Below are 24,065 nucleotides of genomic sequence, written 5' to 3'. Positions count from 1 at the left end.
ATGTGATGGCGCGATTTTCTAATCTTCATCCACGTCAAATAATACCATCTTATTCCCTGATGGAAATATTTTGCTGAAATCGATGAAATAAAATTATAATTGAAAAATTACTGAATATATATTTCAAAATGAATGTAATGTAATTACTGTGAAATATAAGGAGAGTTAAATTATACCGTTGAAAAGTAGTAACACATTTTTTTAAATATTAGATATAACGAAAAATTAGGTAACTGACTTTAACTGAAAACTGAATTTTTACTGAAATATGGATGGAACAACAATGACATGGGGTCAATTGAGAGAGTATTTCAAATACATTTCAGCAAAATTTCATTATATTTTCAGATCCATTAAATCTTTAGTTAGCAATTTAATTATTGCCCTAACATTACGAGTCGAAAATTTTCTTATGACACAAACTTGATACAAATAATTATATAAGTTACAAGATTGCGATTTGAAATAAAATGAATAACGCTTTAACATATCCCGAAATATCCCGTGACGCATTATTAACATATTGATCGCTATGATGGTCATCCAAAATGGTGACCGGTACTGGATTTTTCAGGGGCGTTCCGGTAGTCATTGGTGAAATCAGCTAGGTGTCGGCGTTACCGAAAATTTGTAAAAGGTAAAAGGTAAAAATAGAGCCTCATACGGATTAGTTGAACATGATTGATTATTATTCATCGTCGAAACATTGCACGTACTTTGCAATTTACAATACAATACCTATAATACAAAATACTAGTAGTAATTGCTTGATAATAATATTAATGATAGTGATAACTGAAATATGAAGAACGATGGTGGGTAGGAGGAAGAGGGTGAGCAGGGGAGCGAGATTAAACGTAGGAATGCTAGACGATAATAAAAAGTTGGGTCCAAAAATTCAGTCGGTCGCAGTACGATTATCGAGCTACGGCTCTCGATGGCTCTCCTTGGCACTTGCCATTCTCACATCCGGAGCGCGGTATACAGAGTGTCTCGAGAAATGCACGTACGAATATATCCCCATGAAATTTGCGTCCGATCCTTACTAAAAGCTTCATCGGGGAGACTAAATAGCTGAATATAGCAAATATTTGGAGTACCGTCGAGCGGATCGCGGATGAACGGCACAAAACCGATATATCGGCTATCTCCGTTCATCTGCATTCGATCGCTCTCGCGATTTTACTACTTAGCATCGAATATTAAAATTTTCCGCGGGCAAGTAATAAGATCACTCGTTTTTCGATACACTCTGTATCGCGCGCGCTGCGTTCCCCGCGTGGCGTAAATTAATCGGCAACGGGAGTCGGAGAATACCCCCGGCGCGCGCGCGAGAGAGGGCTTTTCAGAAGTAATTAACTAATCCGAGACGGAACTGTTAAAAATCGCAGAGTTTCACGTCGCGGCGTGTTTTAGTCCTCCTCGCGTCGAGACCGCAAGACGCGGCGCGCGAACCGGTGATTTTAACGGTATTTCCGCGACATCTCCGAGGCATCGCGGCGTTTCTCTCGAATTTTCCGCGGCCGATTAATCCTCGCCACGTGTGTGGGGAACAGTCTTGTGTTGCGCGTCGTGTATATATATATACATATACTATACATATATAAATACTTTACTGGTAGAGGTTTTAACAAGGAAATTAGATCCGCGTGCGCGCCTAGCAGCGATCCTCGGATCCCCCTTCGTCCAGGATGACACGTTTCTTCGTTCGCGGGGATCGATCGTGCGTGGCGACGCGGGGGAGAAACGAAGGGAACGGGGGGGGGGGCTGTGGAAGGAACAACTAGATTACAAAGTGTGTCCTCTTACGCGTCGTCGTGTTACGCAACGTTAATTCTCTCTCTCTCTCTCTCTTTCGCGTTAATTTTGATATATAAGACTACTGTATTACTTTTGGCAGGAATGTCGTAATTATATATATAATGTATATATATAATCTCGGCCGCAAACCGTGCGCTTTTAAGCACATCCGCTGGCGCACGCAACTGATGTCGTGCACGTGCTCCGCACGGGACGCCACGTGGCCGCGCGCGCCACGTGCACGGCGAACAAAAATAAAGCCTCGTCTCCCGGCCGATCTCTCCGTTTGCTGCATTGTACGAGCCGTCATGATGCACTCGCGTCGTGTATTGCTTTTTGCCGAACTGCGAGAGTTTTACGGAATAATCCCGCGGATGATGCGCGATCCCGCACAGCGTGTACATCTCGTAAACGTCGTCGGATGTGTGCGTATGTTTCATTGAAATATCCAGATATCTCATATTTGTGGATATTAAATATAGCGACTTTCTTTATTCCAGGAACATTATTTTGTAATATTAAAGTTGGATTATATAATCAGGATTTAATTTTATATAATTTTAGTAAATTATATAAATAAATTACTATATTACTATATTATATAAATTATAAAATAAGATATAATTTTAGTAAATTACATAAAATCTAGAGAAAGTCATCGTTGTTCGAAAAAGAAAGTTAAATATATAAAATATAATGCTCTGCATTATAGTTCTTATAATTATTTAATCTTTTAACTTTGTTCTGAAATCTTCCTAAATAAGTTTAATAATTTTTATATAATATTTCCGATAAAAATATTCAGATATCTGAATATCTCGCAGACTATTTGTACTCACACACACACACAAAAAAGGATGTTCATGTACTTGGTATTTACGCTTTGTTGGATCTTGGTGCTTACATGAAAAAATGACAATGAAATATATCGAAGGAACATTTAAAAACGTATTGATTGACTCGGCCTCTTCCACGTCACAAAAACCACCCGGCGACTCACGCGCGCTCACACTTGTGCTACACAAAATGCGACTTTTGTTTTTGTCCAGCATTCGCGAAGGCGTAGAAACGATAACCAGGAAGGTTTAGTGTGTGTGTATATATATATGTATATATGTACATACTCGCAATTAATTTGCAAAAAGATAATGGGCCGCGCTTGTTCGACGAAGAGCTCGAGAATCCGATCCAATTGATCATTTTCAACTTCGCCAATTTCGTGCTCGCAAGAGATTTCTCGTCCGCACGACTTTGATTCTCATATTTATATTCGACAGTGATGCATGGACACAAAAAAGTTTTCCGGCTCAAGGAAGCTTTTCGCGCGGATGGAAGGAGTTACGATTTACTTTACACAGGCTGGAGTAATGATGGTGCATTATAACGAAGTATAGTGCTACACATTCTTTCGCGACGCGACTACGCGCTTTCTCGAGGGGCTCGTCAGTCGAGCGATATAGTCGCCGTATAATTATGATAACAATGCTCTAACAATAATATTAATAATATAATAATAAAATCATAATACTAATAATATTAATAATATTTGCAATTACAAACTAGGAAGAATCTCTAATGACTTCGCGAGTAGAGCTTTGTGAGCTTAGGCGTTTGAGCAGTGTCTAGATACGAGAGAAACTAAACAAAAAACCGCGCTTGTTCGACATTTAATCGCCGTCGACGCTTCGTCGGCAAAGGGGGGATCGAGAGTGAGCGAGACTGCTGTAAATGCTTTTGCTTTAAAATTGGTTTAGAAGCGACTTTGCAAAAAACCTGCCTCGACAGTTCCGTATTTCTCATCAGAGCGAAGAGTGTCGTGTGGTCGTGGTCGTGTAAAAGTATTAAAACACACCTCGTAGTTCGATAGAAACATGAAAAACAAACCGATATGCATCGCACATTCACGCGTCACAACTCATACACGCGTACACGCATCAAATGCATTTCCCTCCTTTCCATCTCCCTCTCGGTTGTTCGTCCTCTTCCGTCGGAATTGCGTATATTCGCTCCCTTCGTGCCCTTAGGCCGCTCACGTTTTCTCTTTACGACGCGGCGAATCGGTTTGCGGATCTGTCGGCTCACTCACGGACAGGGTTGGCGAAAGACAAGCTTATGATTGACCAATGCGCTCGTGTGCGACAAACCAATCTTCTCTATTGTGGTGCAATCGGACGTACGCTCACACTCGTTAACTTACTTGGTAAAAACGCGCTCGATTATCTCCTCGGTATACTTCCTACGACGCTCGATTAGAATACGATTTACTCTTGGAAAAAAGTGGCGTCCAAGCGACCGCGCTTTATATACGCTCGCGCGGATCGTCGATCCCTTCTTACCGGATCAAGTATAGTCTAAATTTAGTGCGCTCGTCGCGCGGTGATCACTACCGAAAAGGCGGAGAGCCTCTAAATATATTGACTTCGAAATCGCGATGTACGTGTTAAAAATTCTCTTCCTGCTCGCCACGTCGGGAAGGAATACACGAATAAAATCATTCGTGCTGCGATCTGTGGTTCTCTCTCTACGGCAACCGACCGCCCGACGCTTTCACCTGGTTCCCGGCGACCTTGGGAATCGCGCCGATTATCTTGACGCGATTCTGCGCCGCGGCTTGCTGTTGCTGCTGCGTTTGCTGCTTGTTGTCGCTGAACTGCGGCGGCGGCGCGAACACCACCACTTCCTGGTCTTGACCGCCGGCGGATGGACCGGCATTGAATTCCGGCGGCGGCGGCACGTACAGATCGTTATTCTGCTCTTCGGCATCGGCCTCGATCGGCGGCGGCAGCTGCGCCAGGCTGACTGCGTGCCTGGTCAGCAAACCGCTGCCGCCGTAGCCCGGTCGTTTGGTCTGATTGCTCTCCTTCTCGATCGGCCCGGCGCCGGTCAGCAGAGCCGCGCCTCCCGGCGTCGAGTGCTGGTTGCTCTCCTGATTGGCCAGATTCCGCGCGGCGGTGTCGTCGAAGCCCATCGGTGGGCCCACCGGCACGTCCTGGTCCGAACTGACGCCGCTCGAGCTGTTGTCGCCATCCTCGACGAGCGACTGTTGCGTTTGCTGCAGCAGGAAGTCATTCGGATGGCTCTTGGACGACTTTAACTGCGTGCGCACTTTCTGAATCTCCTCGACGCTGAACGAGTGCGGCAGCGAACCGCTGCCCGACGAACTAGAGCCAGATGTGTTGGAGTTGCCGGACGTCTCCCGCGTTGCCTCCAGCTTCTCTCGCGCCGCCGCCTTCTCCAGCTCCTTCGCAATCTCCGACTCGCCGTCCTCATCCGTTTCGTCTTCGCCCTCGTCGTTCTCCGATTCCGACAGACTGTAATCTGGCTCGGGGATCGGCGGCGCCGAGGAGGGTGGCGCGGACTGTCCATTTGCGCCGGACGCGATCGACGAGAGGTTCGTGACGGACGAGCTAGTGCTCACGGCAGTCTTCTTTTTTCGCTCGCGAATACCGGCAATACTGTGACTCCTGGTAGTCTTCAACGGTTGCGCGTACTGGTTGTTGATCGAATTATTACCGTTTCCGTTACTGTTCATGTTGACGCTGGTATTCAACGCCTGCTGGCTGCCGGACGACTTGAACGTCGTGCTGCACGGCGGATTGCGTAGACTGTGAGACTTCCTCAGATGCGGACGATTAGCTGGTAGACTACGCGAGCGATATCCAACGGTCTTCATGTCTTCCGGCGAGGCGTACAGCTTCGCGCTATTCGACGGCCGGAAGCTCGACATCACTCCGTAGCTACCTTCGACCGCGGCTGCCGCGAGTTCTGTGTAAAACAAATATAACAATAATCTTAGAAGGCTCTAATGATTAAAAATCAAACGTATGAAAAAGGGGCATAAAGCCTAAATATATATATATATATTTTTTTTTCCAACTTTATTTAACTGCGCGCCGATTATTTGTCGGACTTGAAACACAGTTATTGTTGGAATTAAAACCCTTCCCTCCCCGAAATTAAATCGACTCGATTTAATTATCTAAAAACTAAAGAATTTATTGCGAAAAATATTACCTCAGCCAGGATTCGAACCTGGAACCTTTCTCATTCCGTGTAGGGCGTCGTACCAATTCGACTACCGAGGCATGTGGTAATATTTATCGCAATAACCGGTTAATAATAATTTGAAAAATATAACAATATTTTTCATAGCAATATTTTCATGGTGCAACAAAACATTGGAAGAATAAATGTATGCTTAATTGAAAATATTTATTCTGATCAAAGCCCGTGTGCGACAAATCACTTTAATATAGCAAAAGAGAGTTATAAACGAGGTTGTCAAAAAATGACTTTGATATAAATTACCTTTGACCTGCTGAATATGCGCCATGTTATCGTAGACCGAGGCTGGCGTAACGACGTCCGGCACGTTGGCGCCGACATTCACCTTGACGACTTGTCCGACCGGCGGAGGTGGCGGTGGATGGTTCGGTGGTGGAAGCCCATTTCTACCATTTAGGGCGTTCACGTCTTCCTGACTTCTATGGCACTTGGGCGCCAGAAGGGACGACGCTTGCGCTTGCACGTTGAGATCCGGCGTGCTGTGGAAGTCCCTGTGAAGATCGGAACCGCCGCCCAAGCCACCGAAGAAGCGTACTCTCGATTGCGACTGCAAACGTAAGAACAAGAGGCTCGTACAGACTGCGACTCGTGAACGCCGGCGTCGTCGCCTTGCCAACTTTGAAAAACTCGGAGCGTGAAGAATTTACAGAATTGCGATTGAAAACTTTGTGAAGGGACGAGGGATAGAGTGAGAAACAAACGGCAAAGGGAGACATTGGAGAAATGTGATACGAGGATGAAGCGTATTCCTGCTAAGCGTGAACTCCAAGCTACCGTGACCAACTACCATTACTGACTCAGCGAAATTGTCATTTAAGTGTTAATGCTGTCGAATACTGTGAAGGACGTAGATAATTACGTATCGTTAGCCTTCCATGCTTATAGAATTAATCCTGAAGAGCGACTTAAGGAACTGAGAAAAATCGCTAAACTTTGGTTAAATGCAAATGCGGCAATTGGTTAATCATACTTGAGGCGTGAACACGTGAAGCTGTAGGTGGTACCTAACGCCCTTCCGGACGTCAGATTTCTTTTCATTTAGCAAATGGCTTAGTCACCTGAAATCATGCAAGCCACGGACGAGCTAGAAACAAAGTATTTTCGATCAGTAATATAAGTAGTAGTCCTCGTCGTCTCGCCCGCACCAGGCCCGCCCCTTGCTGTGCGCTCGCACCGGTTTACGCGCAAACTATAACACACATGCAAAAGAAAACAACCACCATTACCATTGCCTAGAGAGCGGAGCGTTCACCAAACGCTGGATGACGCTTTCGACGCTGGTAGACTTTTCTTACGGGGTATCCTTAACCGTCGAGTCGAGTATATTGCATTAATGAATTACTATCGATGGGGATGATACGAGGAAAATAAGTAGAAAAAAGACATGTCTATTAGAGACTAAGGGATGATCAAAAAGTAGTTGTCTAAAGGGGGGGTGTCAGAAAGAGTTCGATCAAACTACTGATGGGTGAGATGAGCAAACAAACAAACAAACAAGTTAATTGCCATTATCTAGGGCAGCTTTCATCGAAGGGCTTATTGTCAACTATAGGGTGTTAAAAATGTTAAAAAGAGACACGCGAACGAGAGGGCGAGTGCGAGCTCGTAACTGAGAGGCAGGTCATCCTTACTTTGCCCTTGCGCTTCATCTCCGCCACGCTCGCGTACACCCTGCCGGTCTTGGCGGGCGACGACGGATGCGACTTGGTGGACTGACCAGTAGTAGTCTGAAAGTGAGAGGAGCTCATCATGGACGAGCTGTACTGACTGCCGGCGCTACCCTGCTGCCGCTGAAATAGTTCCTGGAAGAGAAATTAAAGGACGAAGCTGAAGCCTCGGTCTCGTCTCGTGCCATACAATGCCATTCAATTCGAGGACAACGAGCGCCACGGATAGATTCTGTGTTCGAGCGAAAGAAAGAGAGAGGGGAGCATGTCCGGCGCGCGTGCCGCGCAAGCGGATGAGAGATAGTTACTTCGAGTTCCGCGGCGGTGATTCTGCTGGAGGTCGGACGCGATCGAATGCTGGCTGTTCTCGGTTGCACCGGGGTGTTTTGACCAGTGTTCGATCCGATCGATGGCTGCTGCAGCATGTGAATCGATTCCGTGCTGCTCGATTTCGCGTCGGTCGACGCGATTTCGTCGCGATCGTCCCTTTCGCCGCCTCCTTCTACGAGAAACATCATAAACACATAGCATGGATGTCTCTCGGTGTCCATTACATGTCGTAAGATCTCTAATCTTGATCTCTAATCTGTTACCTAATCCCGCGACCATCGATCGCGCTCTCGCTCGTCCCACGCTTAGCGTGGTCTTTGGATCTCTTCGCGGCGGTACAGGAGCTGGAGACCTGCCGAGCGTACCGCCGATCACTACGTTGTTGTTACCCTTGCGTGGCAAGGTTGCGTATTGTCTCTGGATCGGTTGACTAGTTGGCAACGCGGCCGCCGACTGGGAATTCGGAAGACTGATCACCGGCGAGACCACGGTCATTCGTACCAACTCTCCCGATTTCCTTATCAGATCGACCACGTGTTCGTGGGAGGCCGTCATTACGTCCTCGCCATTGATCTGGAACGTTCGCAAGAGAAAAATGTAGTCTAATTCATTCCAATTCAGAATATAAAACTATTCCACGATGATGACTTTTAATAATAAATAAAAAAATAACTTATTCCTGTCGTACTTATTGTTAGCGGTAAATTTTAATATCCCTGCGAACTTACTTGAATGAGAAAATCCCCTTTCCGGAGACCCGCTAAGTCGGCCACGCCTCCTTGATCGACATCGTCGAGATATTGTAACGCCGGGTACTTGGCGGACGGCGTGAGTTCCATTAGTGGCGAGGTGGCTTTGGCGCCGCGCAACACGAAGCCGAAGCCTTTCCTCGAACGATGAAGAACAACAGTGCGGGGCTCCGACGTGACACTGGGAGTTCAAAATCATTATTGTATCTCTCGCTAAATACACTTTAAGAACGATTTAAAAAGTGATCGAGCATGGAACTCACGGCTTCTTTAATCTGGGTGCGGTGGCAAAGTATTTGTGCTGCGACTCTCTGCGACCCAGAACCCGATTTCGTCCGTCCCTGGCGGGTTGCGGGCCCAGAGGTATGTTCGTGTGGCGCAGCCGGACCTCCTGTACGCAATGCGCGGGGAACAGGCCGGTACCCTGTCCGCGCAAAACCCCTTCCAGGAGGCCGCAGTCGGTGGCACCGGTGACTGTTAAAAATAAAGAAACAAAAACACGCTTGCTATCAAAAAAATATTTCTGGGCGTTACCTACAAAACAGAAATCGAGAGAAACAGAGTGTGAGACGGCTTCTGTCGTCCCAAATTACGGAATCACGGTGTTAATGATGGTGTCAATCATGGGGGAAGACGGAAAGTCACGGGACATCGAGCGAGCGACGTTACGTCGCCGTCGATTGCAAAGTCAACGGAGCTGGAGACTAGACGAGAGAGAGAGAGAGAGAAAGAGAGGAGTACGTTTTGCTGGTTTGCCTGGTGGTGTACCTTCAAGGATGTCTCCTTGATTGATAGTCAGATGGCCGGCGATCCCGCTGTTGTAGTTCTCCACGCAGACCACCGTCGTGCCGGGAATGGATAATGAATTGGTCGTGTCGGACTGCGAGGTTCCCACCCCGGAACTGTCGCTGATCACGTCGGACGCTGTGTCGCCGAGGCTCTTGTCTAGAAATCGACAACGGTCGGATATACTCAGCGTGATGCCCAGCGTGTTCGCCCCGCATCGCCTTACCGAGCGATAAACGCCATGCAAGAAATCGAAACCCTTAAGAGAGACAGAGAAAGAAAGAAAGAGAGAGAGAGAGAGAGAGAAAAAGAAAAAAGAATAAGAACGGCTAACTCTTAACGCTAAATCAAAACTTCAGCGCACTCGGCCTCAGAAAAACTCAACTCAATTCGGTTCGCCTATAGAGTGTGTTCTACGACGGCAAAAGAGCTCTAGAGATCGCCAGTCGCGTCACATTCGTCGCATCCTAAAAGGCGGGCCGCTAATGAAAATAATAAGCGCAACGTGTTCTCTCCATGAGCGAGACCTCGCCCACAGCTCGCTCGTTAGATTGGCAAGGAGTCCATCAACTCGGGATCTCTAATATCCTCGGGGACACAAAAAAAAAACGGAAACATGCACGAACCATCAAAGCCATGTGGGATGTCCGATTAAACTCTCTCATCGTATCGTTCGACCACCTTCGCGCACCGCCGCCGGTTTTTGGTGGTGATGGTACACAACAAACGTGACGATGGTTCGTCATTTCACGCGCGATATGCTCAGCAAAAGAAACACGACCGTCCGCTTCCTCATATCTTTGGCAGTTGGCTCTCTCGTGGGGATCCGGGGTATCTATACACGACGTGTTTCGTGTTTCGTGTTTCCGCAGATTCGTTCGTGGATCATCGAGGAGCAGACTTCTCGCGGTTCTGGTCCCCTCACCGTCGTAGGGCGGGCGCAGAGGGTGTGGGTTGAAGGGGGATAGAATGAGAAAAGAATAGTGTACCTGTGACGATGCTGGCCGAGTCTTCGCCGGACGGCTGATTGCTGCCTTCGGACAGGCTCGAGCTGGCCGAGCTGAAAGGCGCTAAGCTCCTGCTGCTCGGCGACGGCGACGGCGGCATCTCCATCTGCGTTCTGTGCATATCGAGGCGATGCTGTAGCTCGAGCCGGTGCTCTTGCAGCCTCGTCAGGCCCTCCATTCTCAAGTTCGAATAATTCTCCGCGGCGCTCGGCAATCTTGAAATGGTGCGTACAACTCTTAGGGTACACCGGTCGCGATCGATCGCGCTTCGCGCCGACCAAGACCAAGGTTCGCGTGCCGCGATGCGACGCATTATTATCATTTTATTTTATTTTTTTCCAGTCAGCTTACACGCGGATCGCGGTCCTGGTCAGGGTGAAGCATCGGTGACCGCGCGAGCGTACCGAACGAACGTCGAACTGCTTGCGAGTGTCGACCGTACTCGAAGCGAGAATTATCTTTGTCGAACTCTGATGAGTCTCCCCGGGGGAGGAGGGGGGGAGGAGAAGAGGTCTTTTTCTTCCCTCCCGCGTGTCCGCTCTCGCTTTAACCGCGCGACTTTTTTTTATATCGCGCTTGTCCAGCGATCGGCGGCGCTCGCGCGCGCGATTTTTGCTCGTTCTATGCTTACCTCACGTTAGGATCTCTCAAGGAATTCGGACTCTGGTACTCCGACGTCAGTCGGTGGCCGTTCTGTTCGGACGGTATTCTCGGTAAATCGTTTCTGCTCGACTCTACGGACGGTACTCTGCCGAGGCTTCCGTGGTGGTGGCTCGACTCGGTCGTCTGACCGACGATCGCGATCCCACCACCGGTGGAGGGATATTGTTCCGTGGACGGTACTCTGGTCAGGCCTACCGCGGCGGCCGGATACTGCTCCGTGGACGGTACTCTGATCAGCGTGCTAGCGGCCGGGTACTTCTCGGAGGACGGTACTCTGGTCAGGGCGGCGTCGTATCGCTCGCCGGACGAGACTCTGCTCAGCATAGACCCGGGCGGCGCGTATTTCTCCTCGGACGCGGCCCGCACGAGCATGCCGGACGACGGAGGTGGTGGATACGGTTGTTCCGTGGACGGTACTCGGCTCAGGCTCACGGCCGCCGCCGCGGTGGTCGCGTACTGCTCGGCGGACGGTACCCGCGTGATACTCGAGTACTGTTCCACCGAGATGGTTCTGGTAAGGGTACCAGCGGTACCACCACCGGCGTTAGACGCCACCGCGTGCTGCTCGGTGGACGGTATCCTGGTGAGGGTGCCCAGATTGCTCGCCGAGCAGCTCGTCGTCATCATCGTGGAGGTGCCGCTGAAGGCCACCGATCGCCGTTTCGGGTTGTAGCGTGGCGGCCCTTTAAACGGTACTGAAAATCGCAAGGGTTGCAAGGTTAAGTAAAGAAAGGATTACTTAGCCTTACAAGAGAGTAGGCGCGAGATGTACTCTGGGGCCGTCTTCTCAGACGAGCGTCGACGCGAGTCTTCAGGGGCGAAAATCGTGAAAATCGTGTCGGTTAATACTGAATACTTGAATTACGATCGTTCGGAAAGAACGCGAAAGCCAAGAATATGCTGAGAACCCTAAACAGTGTAAAATTTCTCTTCTCATTCCGATAAAATATGTACTCAATACACAATAATTTCTGTACTAATCAGATTTCGTGTTTTATTAATTTTAATTAAACAAGGTTCATGAAATTTCTTTCTTAAAACCTGACGATCTGATAAAACTTCTAATCAAACGTCGTGTCACTTAAAAGTCTCAAAATCATAAATGACGAATATTGGATACCGCTTTTACTGTCTAGGGTTGAAAGGATAAATTACACGTGTATCAAAAGCCACGTAGTACACGATGAAAACAATGTTTCGTGACCGAAACAGATATCGAACAAATTACTTAATCGACGAGCGCGCGTTAAGTATCGCGACGGCATTTATGCGTCGTCATTATCTGCGTTTAATCGCGATGGTTTGTACATCGTACATTATGTTTGTTAAAACGAAGAGTTACGGCCCCCTCGAGGAGGGCCCCGTTCTTCACGATCGATCTTCCGGTGTTCCGGCACGGAAGATCGCCGTGCGGGATTTTTGCAAAAGCGATCTTACAAGCGGTCGCCGTGTCGCACACACAAGCACGCACGCACACACGCGCGCACGCACAATGTTATTTCGCGATGGCGACGATGATGGTTATTGGCTCTCCCCGGGTAACCCCCTCCGGACAACCAGATATTGCACTCGCCGTTTTAGTACCGACACGTACAGGGCGTCTCGGAGCCGAAAGAAAAGTGGACGGCGTTACTTCTTGTAAGAGTTTTTTGTCGGAGAAAATACCCAGACATTAATAATTTCCAAGATATAAGCTGAATTGAAAAACCGCCTTATTTAACCCGTATTTAACTTTCAAGACGAAAATATATTCCTGTAATATCATTAGTAACTCCACGCAAAATCGGGACATAAAACGTCTCAAAGATATTTCTAAAATGTCTCACATGATGTCCAAAAGACGTGTTATGTCCCGATTTTGGACACGCTGCTGTTTGGGAAGCTAATTCGGAGTGAACTTTATTTTAACAGAGAATTTTGATTTAAGGCTTAAGCGATAAAATATTGAATAATGAAGCCCGAAAAAAAAACTTGAGCAGAAACAACGTTAACTATTCCACTTTCCGTTCTATTCCGGGACGCCCTGTACAGACGGAAAAGCGGTAGAAAGCACACGCAAGGATAACGACTCCATCCCCGTTCTGTTGTATCCGTTTTGTGCGATACAATGTGCTCGAAATTACGGGTAAGTTTCGTCGGAATACGTCATGTGCACAGACGATCGGCGTCGCCGTCGCGGAGTCGTCGGAACGCGCTTCTTCAGGCTTCCTTTCCAGGCTTCGGAGACTCCGACGACCCGCGGGGGCCACGTCGATTCACAACGTATCTCGAACTACCAAACATTACTAGTCAAGACATTCTTGCAAATTCAATGCTGCCAGAAAAAATATATATATAATTCAACGTGTTCGATTTAACGTAAAAATACTCGATTTATGCATTCCTTCACGAAATTTTTCCGTTAGAATGCCGAGTAGTTTTTAAAAAAAATTTAGTAAAATCTAATATTTATCTTTAAAATCTTTAAAATACAACAAAATATTCTATAATCCAAATTTTATGTTTACCAAGTTTTATTTTAATATCAGAGATCATAAAATGAGGACGCAATTTTTAAAATTATGAAATGTTCTTAACTTCTTACGGAAATCAACACCATTTACGTTACAATGCACAATTATTTTATATTTTTGACTGAATATATAAAAATAATTTTGTATAACATTTTTTCAATATATAACTATTTTTCATACTAGCGCGTACATACACTTGGCGACTTTTTAAACTCATTTTTTAAAAAGGTAATTTTTTAATAATATTAAGAGAAGGGCGCGATTTTTCCCGATCCGGCAGCACTGATCCATTCGACAGTGAACCAAAAATACAATACCATTAGTTACTGGAAAGCAATCTATCAAGAGGTAGTGTCGTTACTTCACCGCGGTATCACAAATGTACTCGACGTCATACACGACCATCACCACCAAAAATCCCATGACAAATGATTGTAAATCTTTACGTTACTCGTCACACACAGCACAGACACAGGTAGATAGAGGTACATTGACACGCACGCACACTGCACACACGTATACGTCACGCTCTCACAGCGCGCCTCGCGTGTAATATACAATTCCAGAAGCACCCTCTAAGTAACTACGATCGAGAGAAACTACACCTACCGATGCCTACCTCTGTATTACGGGAAAAGCAGCGTGCACATGCTCATGCCATGCCCAACTATAATCATGCCATATGAAAGCGTACGTGGTTTATAGGCCACGATCTCGATTCCTTATCAGATAACATTTGTGAAGCTAATCGTGTCGCACGATCACGGCCATATGCGACTTTGTTTCAACAAACAAATCGTAGATATTGTAGATATCGGTCTCGAAATACACAACGGTATCGGCGATAACGCGATAACTAGCCACTACTTTGAAGATCCCGACAAGTTATTTCAATTTATTATCCGGCCGATATCGCGGAGATAATATCGAAAATTATATCGGATAATCAAAAAAGCTCCCGAAACCCATCGCGTTCGCCAATAAATCTTGATACTCGCGACACCGAGTTTTAACTTATCTAATAAATGGTACGGCGTTCGCGAGAAGAGAGGGGATTAGAATCCGACAGGCACGTTGATAGTTTTCGCGGGTGTGGCTACTGAATATAGAAAAATCCTGTCGAGTAACGAGATTACGGTTATCCGTCTTCCAAGTCCGTTCGTCCCATTCGTGATCCCGGAAGGACGATCTCGCCGTTCGGCGTTATCATCGTTGCGCGAGCAACGAGCCGTCGAGAACGACGGAACAGTGTTCGAGAAAAAGAGAGCGAGAGAGCGAGAGAAGCAAGAACGCGAAGGAACGGGGGACAGGGGGGGGGGGGTGGAGAGGTAGAAGATCGTCAACGTCTGTCGTTTATTCTTGCAGCATCATGCCTCGACCTCTCTTCTCCAAGCGAGTTTCCTGCGCCCCCCCGGATGTTCGCGCCCCCGCGTTCCCCGCGTCCCCCCTCCTCGTCGAGAGCGGGAGAGCTCCGATTTTCTTTTTAACACGTTTCGTGCGACGTTCCATAACTCACCGACTTCCTCCGATTGATAGTTCTTGATGACTTCGGCGAGCTCCATGTTGCCCGCGATCACCGCGACCTGGTACGGCGTTTGGTTCGCGTAGTTGAGCGCGTCCTTCTGCGCGCCCCTGAAGAGTAGCTGACGTATGCACGAGGCGTCCGTGTTGTTCACCGCGCACACGTGCAACGGCGTGTTACCGGACGCGTTGCGCGCGTTCATGTCAGCGCCGTAGAAAAGCAGGTGGTCCAGATGCTGCACCAGATTGTTGCGACATGCCTGCGGGCATACGGCGCGGAGTAGGCGCGTATTAGAGACGCGGAAATCCATTCAATGGCAATGATTTCAAGTCTCGCATTCTTCGCTAACTCGTAACCAGCGCGCTCTAATTCCAGTATTTTTCCACACGCGAGAATTTATGAATGAAACCGTAATGGATTAAGCCTCGCTTTACGGAGAAATGGCTTTACAAAGAATTAATACAATCGATATCAACGAATATTTCTAATGAAATTGTTGTTAAAACGTTATCGGAAAGTATGATAAAGAGATAAAAAATGTTGTCAGATCTTATCAAGATCTGTTCATTCACGCAATGGGAATATCCGCAAGAAATATGACTAATCCTATAATTCTACGGATTCTTCAACGTTTTTATAAAACTCTGTTTGCCGATGAAAAAGATCTACGGAGGAAAGAAATGAGCGAAACCTGATGAACTTCCTGCCAGCCCTGGAGATCCTGAGCCCCTATCGTCGCGTGATCGTGAAGCAACGTCTCGCAGAGCATCGGATCGGTCTTGTAAATGACGCTGTAGTAGAGCGGCGTCAAGCCCTTGGTATCCTTGTAATTCGGACTAGCACCCAGCTCCAGAAGCGTCTTCACCGCCTCCAAACTGTTCCGTTCGACGGCGCGGTGCATCGCCGTTAAACCCTCCTTCGTTCGATAGTCCAGGAGAGCACCGCCATTGACCAACGCAATTATGACCTTGGACGGCTTTTTCAAGGTCGTTGCCAAGGTCAACGGCGTCTCTGGAATCGAGAATAAAAAAGATTCCAAATTTTTGGTTACTGCTTTAACAACCTTGCGATATTTTTCGTATAAAAACATGGAAAATATTTTTATCTTGTAATTTTATAATATTATCTACATGGTAGAATATAAGTATTATAACATTCGTAAAATGATGCATGTAATTATTTCAAGATAAGTATTTGCGGGTCTCGTTGTGACGAAACTGATGAAATCAGGCTCCATCACTCACGAGTCATTTAGTAATTTTCCCCGCAATTGAACAATTGCGAATTACCTCCTGTTTCTTGACAATGGAAATTGGGATCCAGCCCCTTGCTGCACATCTTCGCGATCTTCTCGACCTGGCTGCTCTGCACATAATCCAATAGCCTTCGCAAATTCGTCCTGGTGTGCATAGCCTTGAGCTGTTTCTCATCCAAATGCAGCATCTTGTACACCCGCCTCTTGTACTTGAGCTGGAATTTATTTGGCGGTGATACTTACGCTTTCTAAAACACCGATGTTGTTCGAACGATTACCGAACGGCCATTTAGCGGCGCGTCACTTTCCGTCTCGTCGAACGTAAAAGCGTGAAATTTATCGCTCGCTGCCCGACGCGAGTTAATTATTTCTATATTACACGCGATAATGCAGCGGATCAAATAAAACCGTTAAATGCCGATAGCATAAGATACCCGGATATTTCACTCTCCGACTGTCTTCGTCGCGTGCAATTTGTCGCGGTACAGCGAGAGATCCGCGGTAGCTCCTCTAGTAGTACTTATGTAAATACACCGCGCGCGAGAGAACGGCCGCGCATGGCTATCGCGTAAATGTATCTCATCTCGCCTGGATCGTCTCACCTGGACGGTTATAATTGCCGTTTCTTACAATCTACTATGAATACGTTCGTCACGCGTATTTCTCCATTATCGATGAATACGCAATAAACCGGATGTGACATAAGATGCGTAAAGCACGGCTACGCCCTCGGGAAAATGAACCTGATTTACTCTCTCTTAAATTCGCTTCTATTAAAAATGCAATCTTGTTAATTCAATAACTGTATTAATGAAACGCATAAGTCATGCTTTTGTTTTAAATAAATGAACGTTATTTAATAACATTAATACTGTTATTGAATTAACTAGATTACACACAGAAAAATGTCATTCTACAGCCAAGGAAATCAATTATTTCATTTTATTTTATTTGTTTTTAAGTGATAGTTTTCTTCAACAAAGAATATTTTCTTAATAATAGTTTTAAGATATATTTGGCACAAGTTTTAGAAAAGTTTATTATTTTGTGCCCAAAACAAGAATTTATTCTTCTTTCAAGAATATTATATACAATATTATACAATGCTTCTCTTCCGTAGACTCTATATATGTAGTAAGTAAACCGAATTCTTATATTAATTAAATATTCTTGTTTGAAGTACTAAACTTGCTAAGATCTAGAATATGTTTTGTGTAAATGTGATGGTTGCGATGACTTTATGGTAGATTTGCGGATACATAAACTTATGAAATACTTAGAACAAGTACTAATATTTACTTGTAGGTAGTATGTACTTTTCTGTGTGTAATTTCAATTAGATTGCTGTTAATACTTAATGCTGTTAATACATTATTTTTTTTCGTGTACATAATGTTCGATTCAATTTATAATCTTATAAATTGAATTGCTGTATGCGTAATTAATTTTTTATTTAATCGCGGATAATGCAATAATTTTGCATGAGACAGCATTGTGAAAACGGTGTCGCGAAGAATCACGTTCCGTCATCTAACGCGACTTCTTTTCGAGAAGTGCGACCGCGTGGCCGCATTGTACGCGACCAATAATAGCCCGATAAAGACCACTGTGCCAACGCGTGCATGCGGTAACGCCGGATGCGTAAGTGCATCGCGCTGCCATCATCATCGCGCGGATTACATCGCGCGCGCATCAGCCGGTTATATCGCGTTATGAATGCGGACGAACAAACGCGCTGTGCGCGGCAGCTCGACCTAACGGTGCCCCGCTTATCCCAACTTTGATACTATATAGCAGGGAGCTCGAGCATCGAGCGAGATTCGAGGATGAAAAATGAGAATTGTGAGACGCGCCCGCGTGTTCCTATCTCCGCGTCGCGCTCTAGCTCTGCGTAAATTCCATCGGAAGGGTTCGTTTATTCCACCGGAGAAGCGGCAGGAAGCGAATACGTCGGAGCGGATAAAGAAAGCAACCACGGTGAAGCTGCAAAGTAAGTTTTTACGCCCGAGCCGGCGCGGAGTATATCCACGGAGATGAAATCGAGAAAGAACACATAATTCATGCTGATCCTGAATAGATTCCTGAATGTTGCGTACGACGACGTAGCTTGTCCGGCGTAACTCTCTCGATTGATAATTAATTATTCCGCGGCGCTCGGCTGACAGCCACCGCCGACGCGCGGCCGTCAATTTTAATTTTTCATTCATGGATTTGCGACTCGCCAAAGTCTGCCCACGTCCTGCTCCGATTGTAACTCACGACGATACGTAAGCAAGATCAAAGGAACTGGGCCTCGAGTCGAAGTAGCCCTGAAATTAACTTCCTCCGGCTTTCGTGACGAAAGCGAGTCTTGAGATTGACAGGGATCGATTATCGTAATAAGGAAACTTTGTTGGCACAAGGCTAACATTACGGCGAAATGCTAGCGATTTGAACGGGAAGTTCACTTCCTATTCAACGTAGATGTAATAACATCCTGGCATATCTTAATGTATAAATAATGCCTCATTCAATATCGTTCATTTGTTTGATAGGGACATCTTCCTGAAATAATTTTGATTCCATTAAATAGATAAAAATAGAATAAAGTAATTTCGTTTTTGCTTATCTTATTTTCGTAAATTATTTACCTATTTTACATTAATTTTCAATTTTAAATATTATTTAATTTAATAAGGCGTTACTTAAACGTGATTCAAGCGTTGTATACTACGAAGAGATTATTATATTAAATCTCGCGATGGTTTGTCAAGATAATGGCCAGTAACGCCATTGTTAATTAAATAATAACGAGCAAATCTTGATGAAACGTGATACCTCTTAAGAACCCGTAACACCTATGTTTACGAAGAGCGTAGTCCCGCTGTAAGGGTATTATTGTTAAGGCTGAGATCTTCGCGACATATCCTCAGACTTATGGTTTTCAAAACCACGGGGCCCCATTGTCCGGTGGGGATCCCGCTGACAGGCGTTCGTTAAACGCGAGTTTTTCGCCGAGGGGCCCCCATGTAATTTGTAACTCGTGCGAGGTGAATGCGGCTTAAAGACGGTTCAAAGAAGTTGTATGAGTCAGCCGTCCCTGAAAGTGAATCTCCCGCGACGAAGCAGGGACGTGCAGCTGGCACGGTGGAACCGATCGGGATCAGCCGAAGAAGAAGAGGAAGAAGAAGAAGAAAAAGGAGGAGAAGAAGAAGAAGACAACTACGGCGACGACGACGACGACGACGACGACGATGCGGAGGACTCGACGAGGTGGACGGTGATGAGAACTAGCACCGGTTACGCAAGAAAACCGCGGGATAGAATCCAGATCTCGTTAACCCGGGACCGGATTATTTGTTTTTCGCGAAACCCCCGTTTCAACAGTCATCGCCGGTCGAGAGCCGTGCAAGAGCCGTGCCATGCGCGTGGATTCGTCGCACCGCGACCACCGAGTGATTTATGTACGGCGAGGATAGCGGAGGATCATCGCGATGATTAATTACATAATACGTACTTCCGCGACCTCTCTTTTTCATTACGCTACGGAAACGATTATCGTTGCGCAGGATCTTTAATTCGAAACTGAAGATGATGTGAAGAAGTTGCACATATGATCTTTCTAAAGTTGATTTACAAAAAAAATTCAATCGAGCAACGTTATAAAAAAGTATAACAAGCGTTATTTACGAATACCTTGTCGACAACAAACAAAAAAGACGAAATGATTTTACAAAGTACTTTTTCCATGTTCTCCACAAATAACTCTTATTTAAGAAAGTAATTCCAGATTCAATTTTTACTGTTTGATAATTACAGTCTTCTTTGTGTAAAATCTTCATCCGATTCCAGTGTACTTTCACACATCTACTAAAGAATATTGTTATCTTCTCACTATATTCAGCTTAGAAACGTAATTAGATCCTATCAGGCGTGAAGTGGGTCTGCTGACAGCCTTAATGCGCACGCGAGGAAGTTACTTAACCCTTCCGTTACTAAAACGGGAAGCCCTCGCCGTGCACACTACCACGTGTTATTGAAACTGACTGTAATCGCCTGACTGAAATAAATATATCTGTTTTCTACTTGTCTTCTCTCGTGGTTATGACGACAAACGGAATTAGCACGATCGATTCTCGAACTGTGCGAACGATCGCAAATGGGAAAAGAATAACTTGGCAAAAAAAAAAATAGAAAGGAATGAAAAGAGCGCGTTTCCTTACCTCCAGATACCCGACGGGTCCATTGAAAGGATAATCGCCGAGACGGCGTTCCTCGTCCAGGAATTTCCCGGCTTTTCCATTCACCGGCGGGCAGAAGAGGCCGTAATTGAAGCTCTCCTTCAGTTCCTGTAAGGCGATGAAGTTTTGATATTAAGGCACAGGTGAATCTCGCGCCGAGAGAGGATCAAAGCGACCCGCCACCCCCACTTTTCCGACTGACACGCATGCTTGTAGCAACAATAACGAACGGGCATCTCTTTCCGAGACAAGATTCAGGCATAGGATTTGCAATTACTTCGTAAGGTCATTCACTCTTTTCAACGACAATCATGCCATACTTGATAATTGAAGGGCTCGATGCGTCGCCGAATATATTTATATTACGCATGGCGCACTCAGGGTGTACATTGTACATATCGCAAAACATCAATATTATTAATGTCATTAATACCCACTTGATTCGACATAAAGTACTCCATCGATGTCAAATAGATAGAAAATTATTAATTTATTTATAGTTGGAAACTAATTCATATTTTATAAGAATAATAATTATTTAAATACAGAATTCTATTTAATCTTGTAATGTACATGATTTCTTTTATATACATATATATACACACTTTTCAAACAATTATATTTAAACATTTATAAATATGAAATATAATTGTATTTCTAGCAAGTGCTTATCTCTGTAAAAATATATAGCTGCATTGCGTGCGATTAAGGTTCTCACAAGTTCACAAAATTCTCTTAGGCCAATATCTTTGGTATTCATAGGTAGGATGAATAACGCGGCGAACTACTCTTCGCTCATGAATACCAAACGAGGACCGGGGAAAATCAATTCCCGATTGCATTAATAGTATTTACGACGTTCGACGACGCCGGCGCGGCGCGGCGGCGAGAGGCGCTCTTTCTCCCAGTATTATAATATTTAGCGGGTAACGACTCGAGATAGGCGAAAAGCGACGCCGTGGAACACAACACGCGTGCCACGCACACCCGAGAACCGCGCATTATCACCGTATATACTCTGCTTGTGCCACGCGAAAGATCGGCGACGATGCGAAGGAAGACAGCCAGCCAGGCCAACCCGACAATCATGGCAACAATAGCCAAGAGTGCAACACGTGCCAAATTAAAGGTTTCGCACGAAAAAAAAGGAGCGGGAGTCTCCGTACCTCGCCGTACTCGATGGGCGGAGGTGCGGTCGACCATGGGAAAGCCACGAAATGCGAGAGAAAAAAAAGGCAGCTGACGAGCGAGAAAACGGATGTGAACATTTAGCGGCAGATGCTTTAACGTTTTTTTTTTTCTTACTTGTGTCATATAGAGAGCATCGACCTAAATACTCTCGCGGTCCGATAAATCGTCTTACGAGAAAGATATTATTAATCGTATCACAGCGAAGAATCTCGAAAGATTTTTTATAATTCTTATATCTATAATTGTATATCATTCGTTGAAGAGATTTTTTAGATAGGCGGGCACTTGACCGAAATATAAGCGACCGCGACTTTACGCAGCACGGTTCTAGACCGGATTATAGAAAAGCGGTTGTGCTCTGTCATTTTTAGAGGTTTCCACTGGCTGCATTGAATATGTTTTCCTCAAGGTTCGTATTTACGAGTAATATAACGTCCTCGTTTCGCTCTTCATTCGCTAAGCCGGCTCAATGATGCGTCCGTGACACGCTCGTCAGTGGTTTCCTTCGTCGCGCAAAGCTTCGTCGTGGTTGAGACGTCGTTAAAATTGAGGTTTGCAATGATCGTATGAGTAAGAAGATAGAGATGAAGAAGCGACCTTGTGTCAGATTCAGTAAAGCTCATCTATGTTTTAACAAATTTCCATATATCCTTTTTTAACGAATACCTTAATTAACTTAATACCTTTATTAATTACCTCCATCTGCTTATTTTATTTGTTGGAAAATATAATCTTTCTCGTCTTCTTTCAGGCAAAACACGAAACACGAAAACAAAAACAAATAATACAGATTAAATAAATTAATTGAAGAAAGCGCGCCTGTGTGAAAACTAAAATTCGCACCTTTCTTGATTTATTGATCCACGCGTAAAGTCCAACTTGCCTAATTGGCGTAAATTGAGTAAGACGAGACGCGTAATTTCACGGAGGGATATACCGAGGGAAAGAGAGAGAGTTGAGACACGCAGGGACGCAAGCATTGTTCATTCGCGGGCAACGCTCGCGAGCGACTCGCCTCCGTCACTCACGACGTCCTGGATAAAAATGAAGCAGTCCTGCCAAACCGGCGCTCCTACTCTAATTAGTGCCGCGGTAATTGCTTCATAAAGTTCCGAGAGGCGGCATAATCGCACCATAGCGAAACGTGCGCCTCGAGTTTCTTCGATTACCAGGGGGAACGGGCGAGATGCAAGGTCATAGGTATACCGAATGCGGAAAAAGTCAATGATCAACGATTAAATTAGAATCGAGTAGAATTGATTACCATTATCATCCTGGCTCCCTCGTAACGTTTTTCGACGGTTGGCTCGGGAGCCATAAAGAACCCTTTCGAAAGACGAGGTCTCGAGGATCTCATTGTTCCTTCAAATAAATTCTCTCATTCAAGCACTCCTCTTCTGCACGTCTTCTAAAGGACTTTCCCGATTTTGTCGTAAATTCTTCACGCGATATATTAATTTCTAAGGAAGGTATTCATAAATGAAGATACAGATCTTCAGTTGCTTCACGTGGATCGCTCTTTAGGCAGCTTCTGCGTGGTGTCCGATCGAGATCCCATCGACACTCTCGAGAATTCGCGAGCGAAAAACACCCTCGACATAACTCGGGCGCATTTTTCCACTCTTTCCTTGGCGCGCGCGTGCCGCGACCTAGGCGAGGAGGTATGCACAAGAAAGAGGGTCGCGCAGCGTTAAACGGCGGGACCCTTTTGTACGGCCCTGTATGGGAGAATAATGGCCGAACCGTGTCTCAATCGTGCTTTATGGGATGTAATTGCGGTCTGGCGAGGGGGGGCCAGCCTCGCCGATGTTTAAGCTCTCGGCCTGGCCAGCGCGCCCGCGTTGGCCGCGTTCGCTTGCTCGCACACGAGCGGCCGCGACGACGACGAGCAAGGCGGATAGGTGCGCGTTACGGTTTTAACCTTCGCAACGAAGCACGAAACGAGTTTTCGTCTTCTTGGGTCGCGCCGCGCCTTCGCCTTGCGCGAGCCAGCGGTCTCCACTCGCTCACGCGCGACCGATCGTCATCGTCTCGTCGTCCGACTCCGCGAATTTCTCTCCTCGCGGCATGACAACTTACGCGCGGCGCGGTTCAAGGATCGGCACTCCGAATTTTTTTCGCGCTCCAGCGCGAGTGAGTTTTATGAGAGCGCACGGGAATCTCTCTCGTGGAAAGGTGGAGTAAAACCGGATCTCATCGAGGTCCGCGTTTGTTCTAGTAAAAAGTACCGCAAACAGAATTAATATATTCCAAGTAAAAGGCATTCTACTTAAGACCTGACCATTTAGTTCCGCTCG

The 24,065-nt window shown here is 45.9% G+C and overlaps 1 protein-coding gene across 9 annotated transcripts in view; it reads right to left on the bottom strand.

Annotated features, from left to right (window-relative positions):
* Window positions 1-667: 667 nt before the first annotated feature.
* The window catches only part of Prosap (SH3 and multiple ankyrin repeat domains prosap), a 128,544-nt gene continuing 105,146 nt past the window's right edge, over window positions 668-24,065 (bottom strand). For 3 of the 9 annotated variants that reach the window (XM_071713337.1, XM_071713338.1, XM_071713336.1), the window contains 14 exons: window positions 20,560-20,685; window positions 16,392-16,572; window positions 15,794-16,113; window positions 15,097-15,361; window positions 11,036-11,762; window positions 10,387-10,619; window positions 9,380-9,556; window positions 8,875-9,145; window positions 8,591-8,792; window positions 8,126-8,435; window positions 7,841-8,034; window positions 7,497-7,667; window positions 6,109-6,412; window positions 668-5,565 (listed from right to left, as the gene is read on the bottom strand). In XM_071713337.1, coding sequence (XP_071569438.1) covers window positions 4,322-5,565; window positions 6,109-6,412; window positions 7,497-7,667; window positions 7,841-8,034; window positions 8,126-8,435; window positions 8,591-8,792; window positions 8,875-9,145; window positions 9,380-9,556; window positions 10,387-10,619; window positions 11,036-11,762; window positions 15,097-15,361; window positions 15,794-16,113; window positions 16,392-16,572; window positions 20,560-20,685 — 4,725 coding nt within the window. In that variant the 3' untranslated portion in view covers window positions 668-4,321. The remainder of the gene's footprint in view (window positions 5,566-6,108; window positions 6,413-7,496; window positions 7,668-7,840; window positions 8,035-8,125; window positions 8,436-8,590; window positions 8,793-8,874; window positions 9,146-9,379; window positions 9,557-10,386; window positions 10,620-11,035; window positions 11,763-15,096; window positions 15,362-15,793; window positions 16,114-16,391; window positions 16,573-20,559; window positions 20,686-24,065) is intronic. The other 6 variants (XM_071713339.1, XM_071713345.1, XM_071713343.1 and 3 more) reach the window with 4 other exon arrangements.

This window comes from Temnothorax nylanderi, unplaced genomic scaffold (assembly GCF_030848795.1).
Source record: "Temnothorax nylanderi isolate EJ_2023f unplaced genomic scaffold, tnyl_v1.0 TNYL_tig0123_pilon, whole genome shotgun sequence".
In the NCBI taxonomy this organism is placed as follows: domain Eukaryota; kingdom Metazoa; phylum Arthropoda; class Insecta; order Hymenoptera; family Formicidae; genus Temnothorax; species Temnothorax nylanderi.
This window is presented reverse-complemented; position numbering and strand designations above follow the sequence as displayed.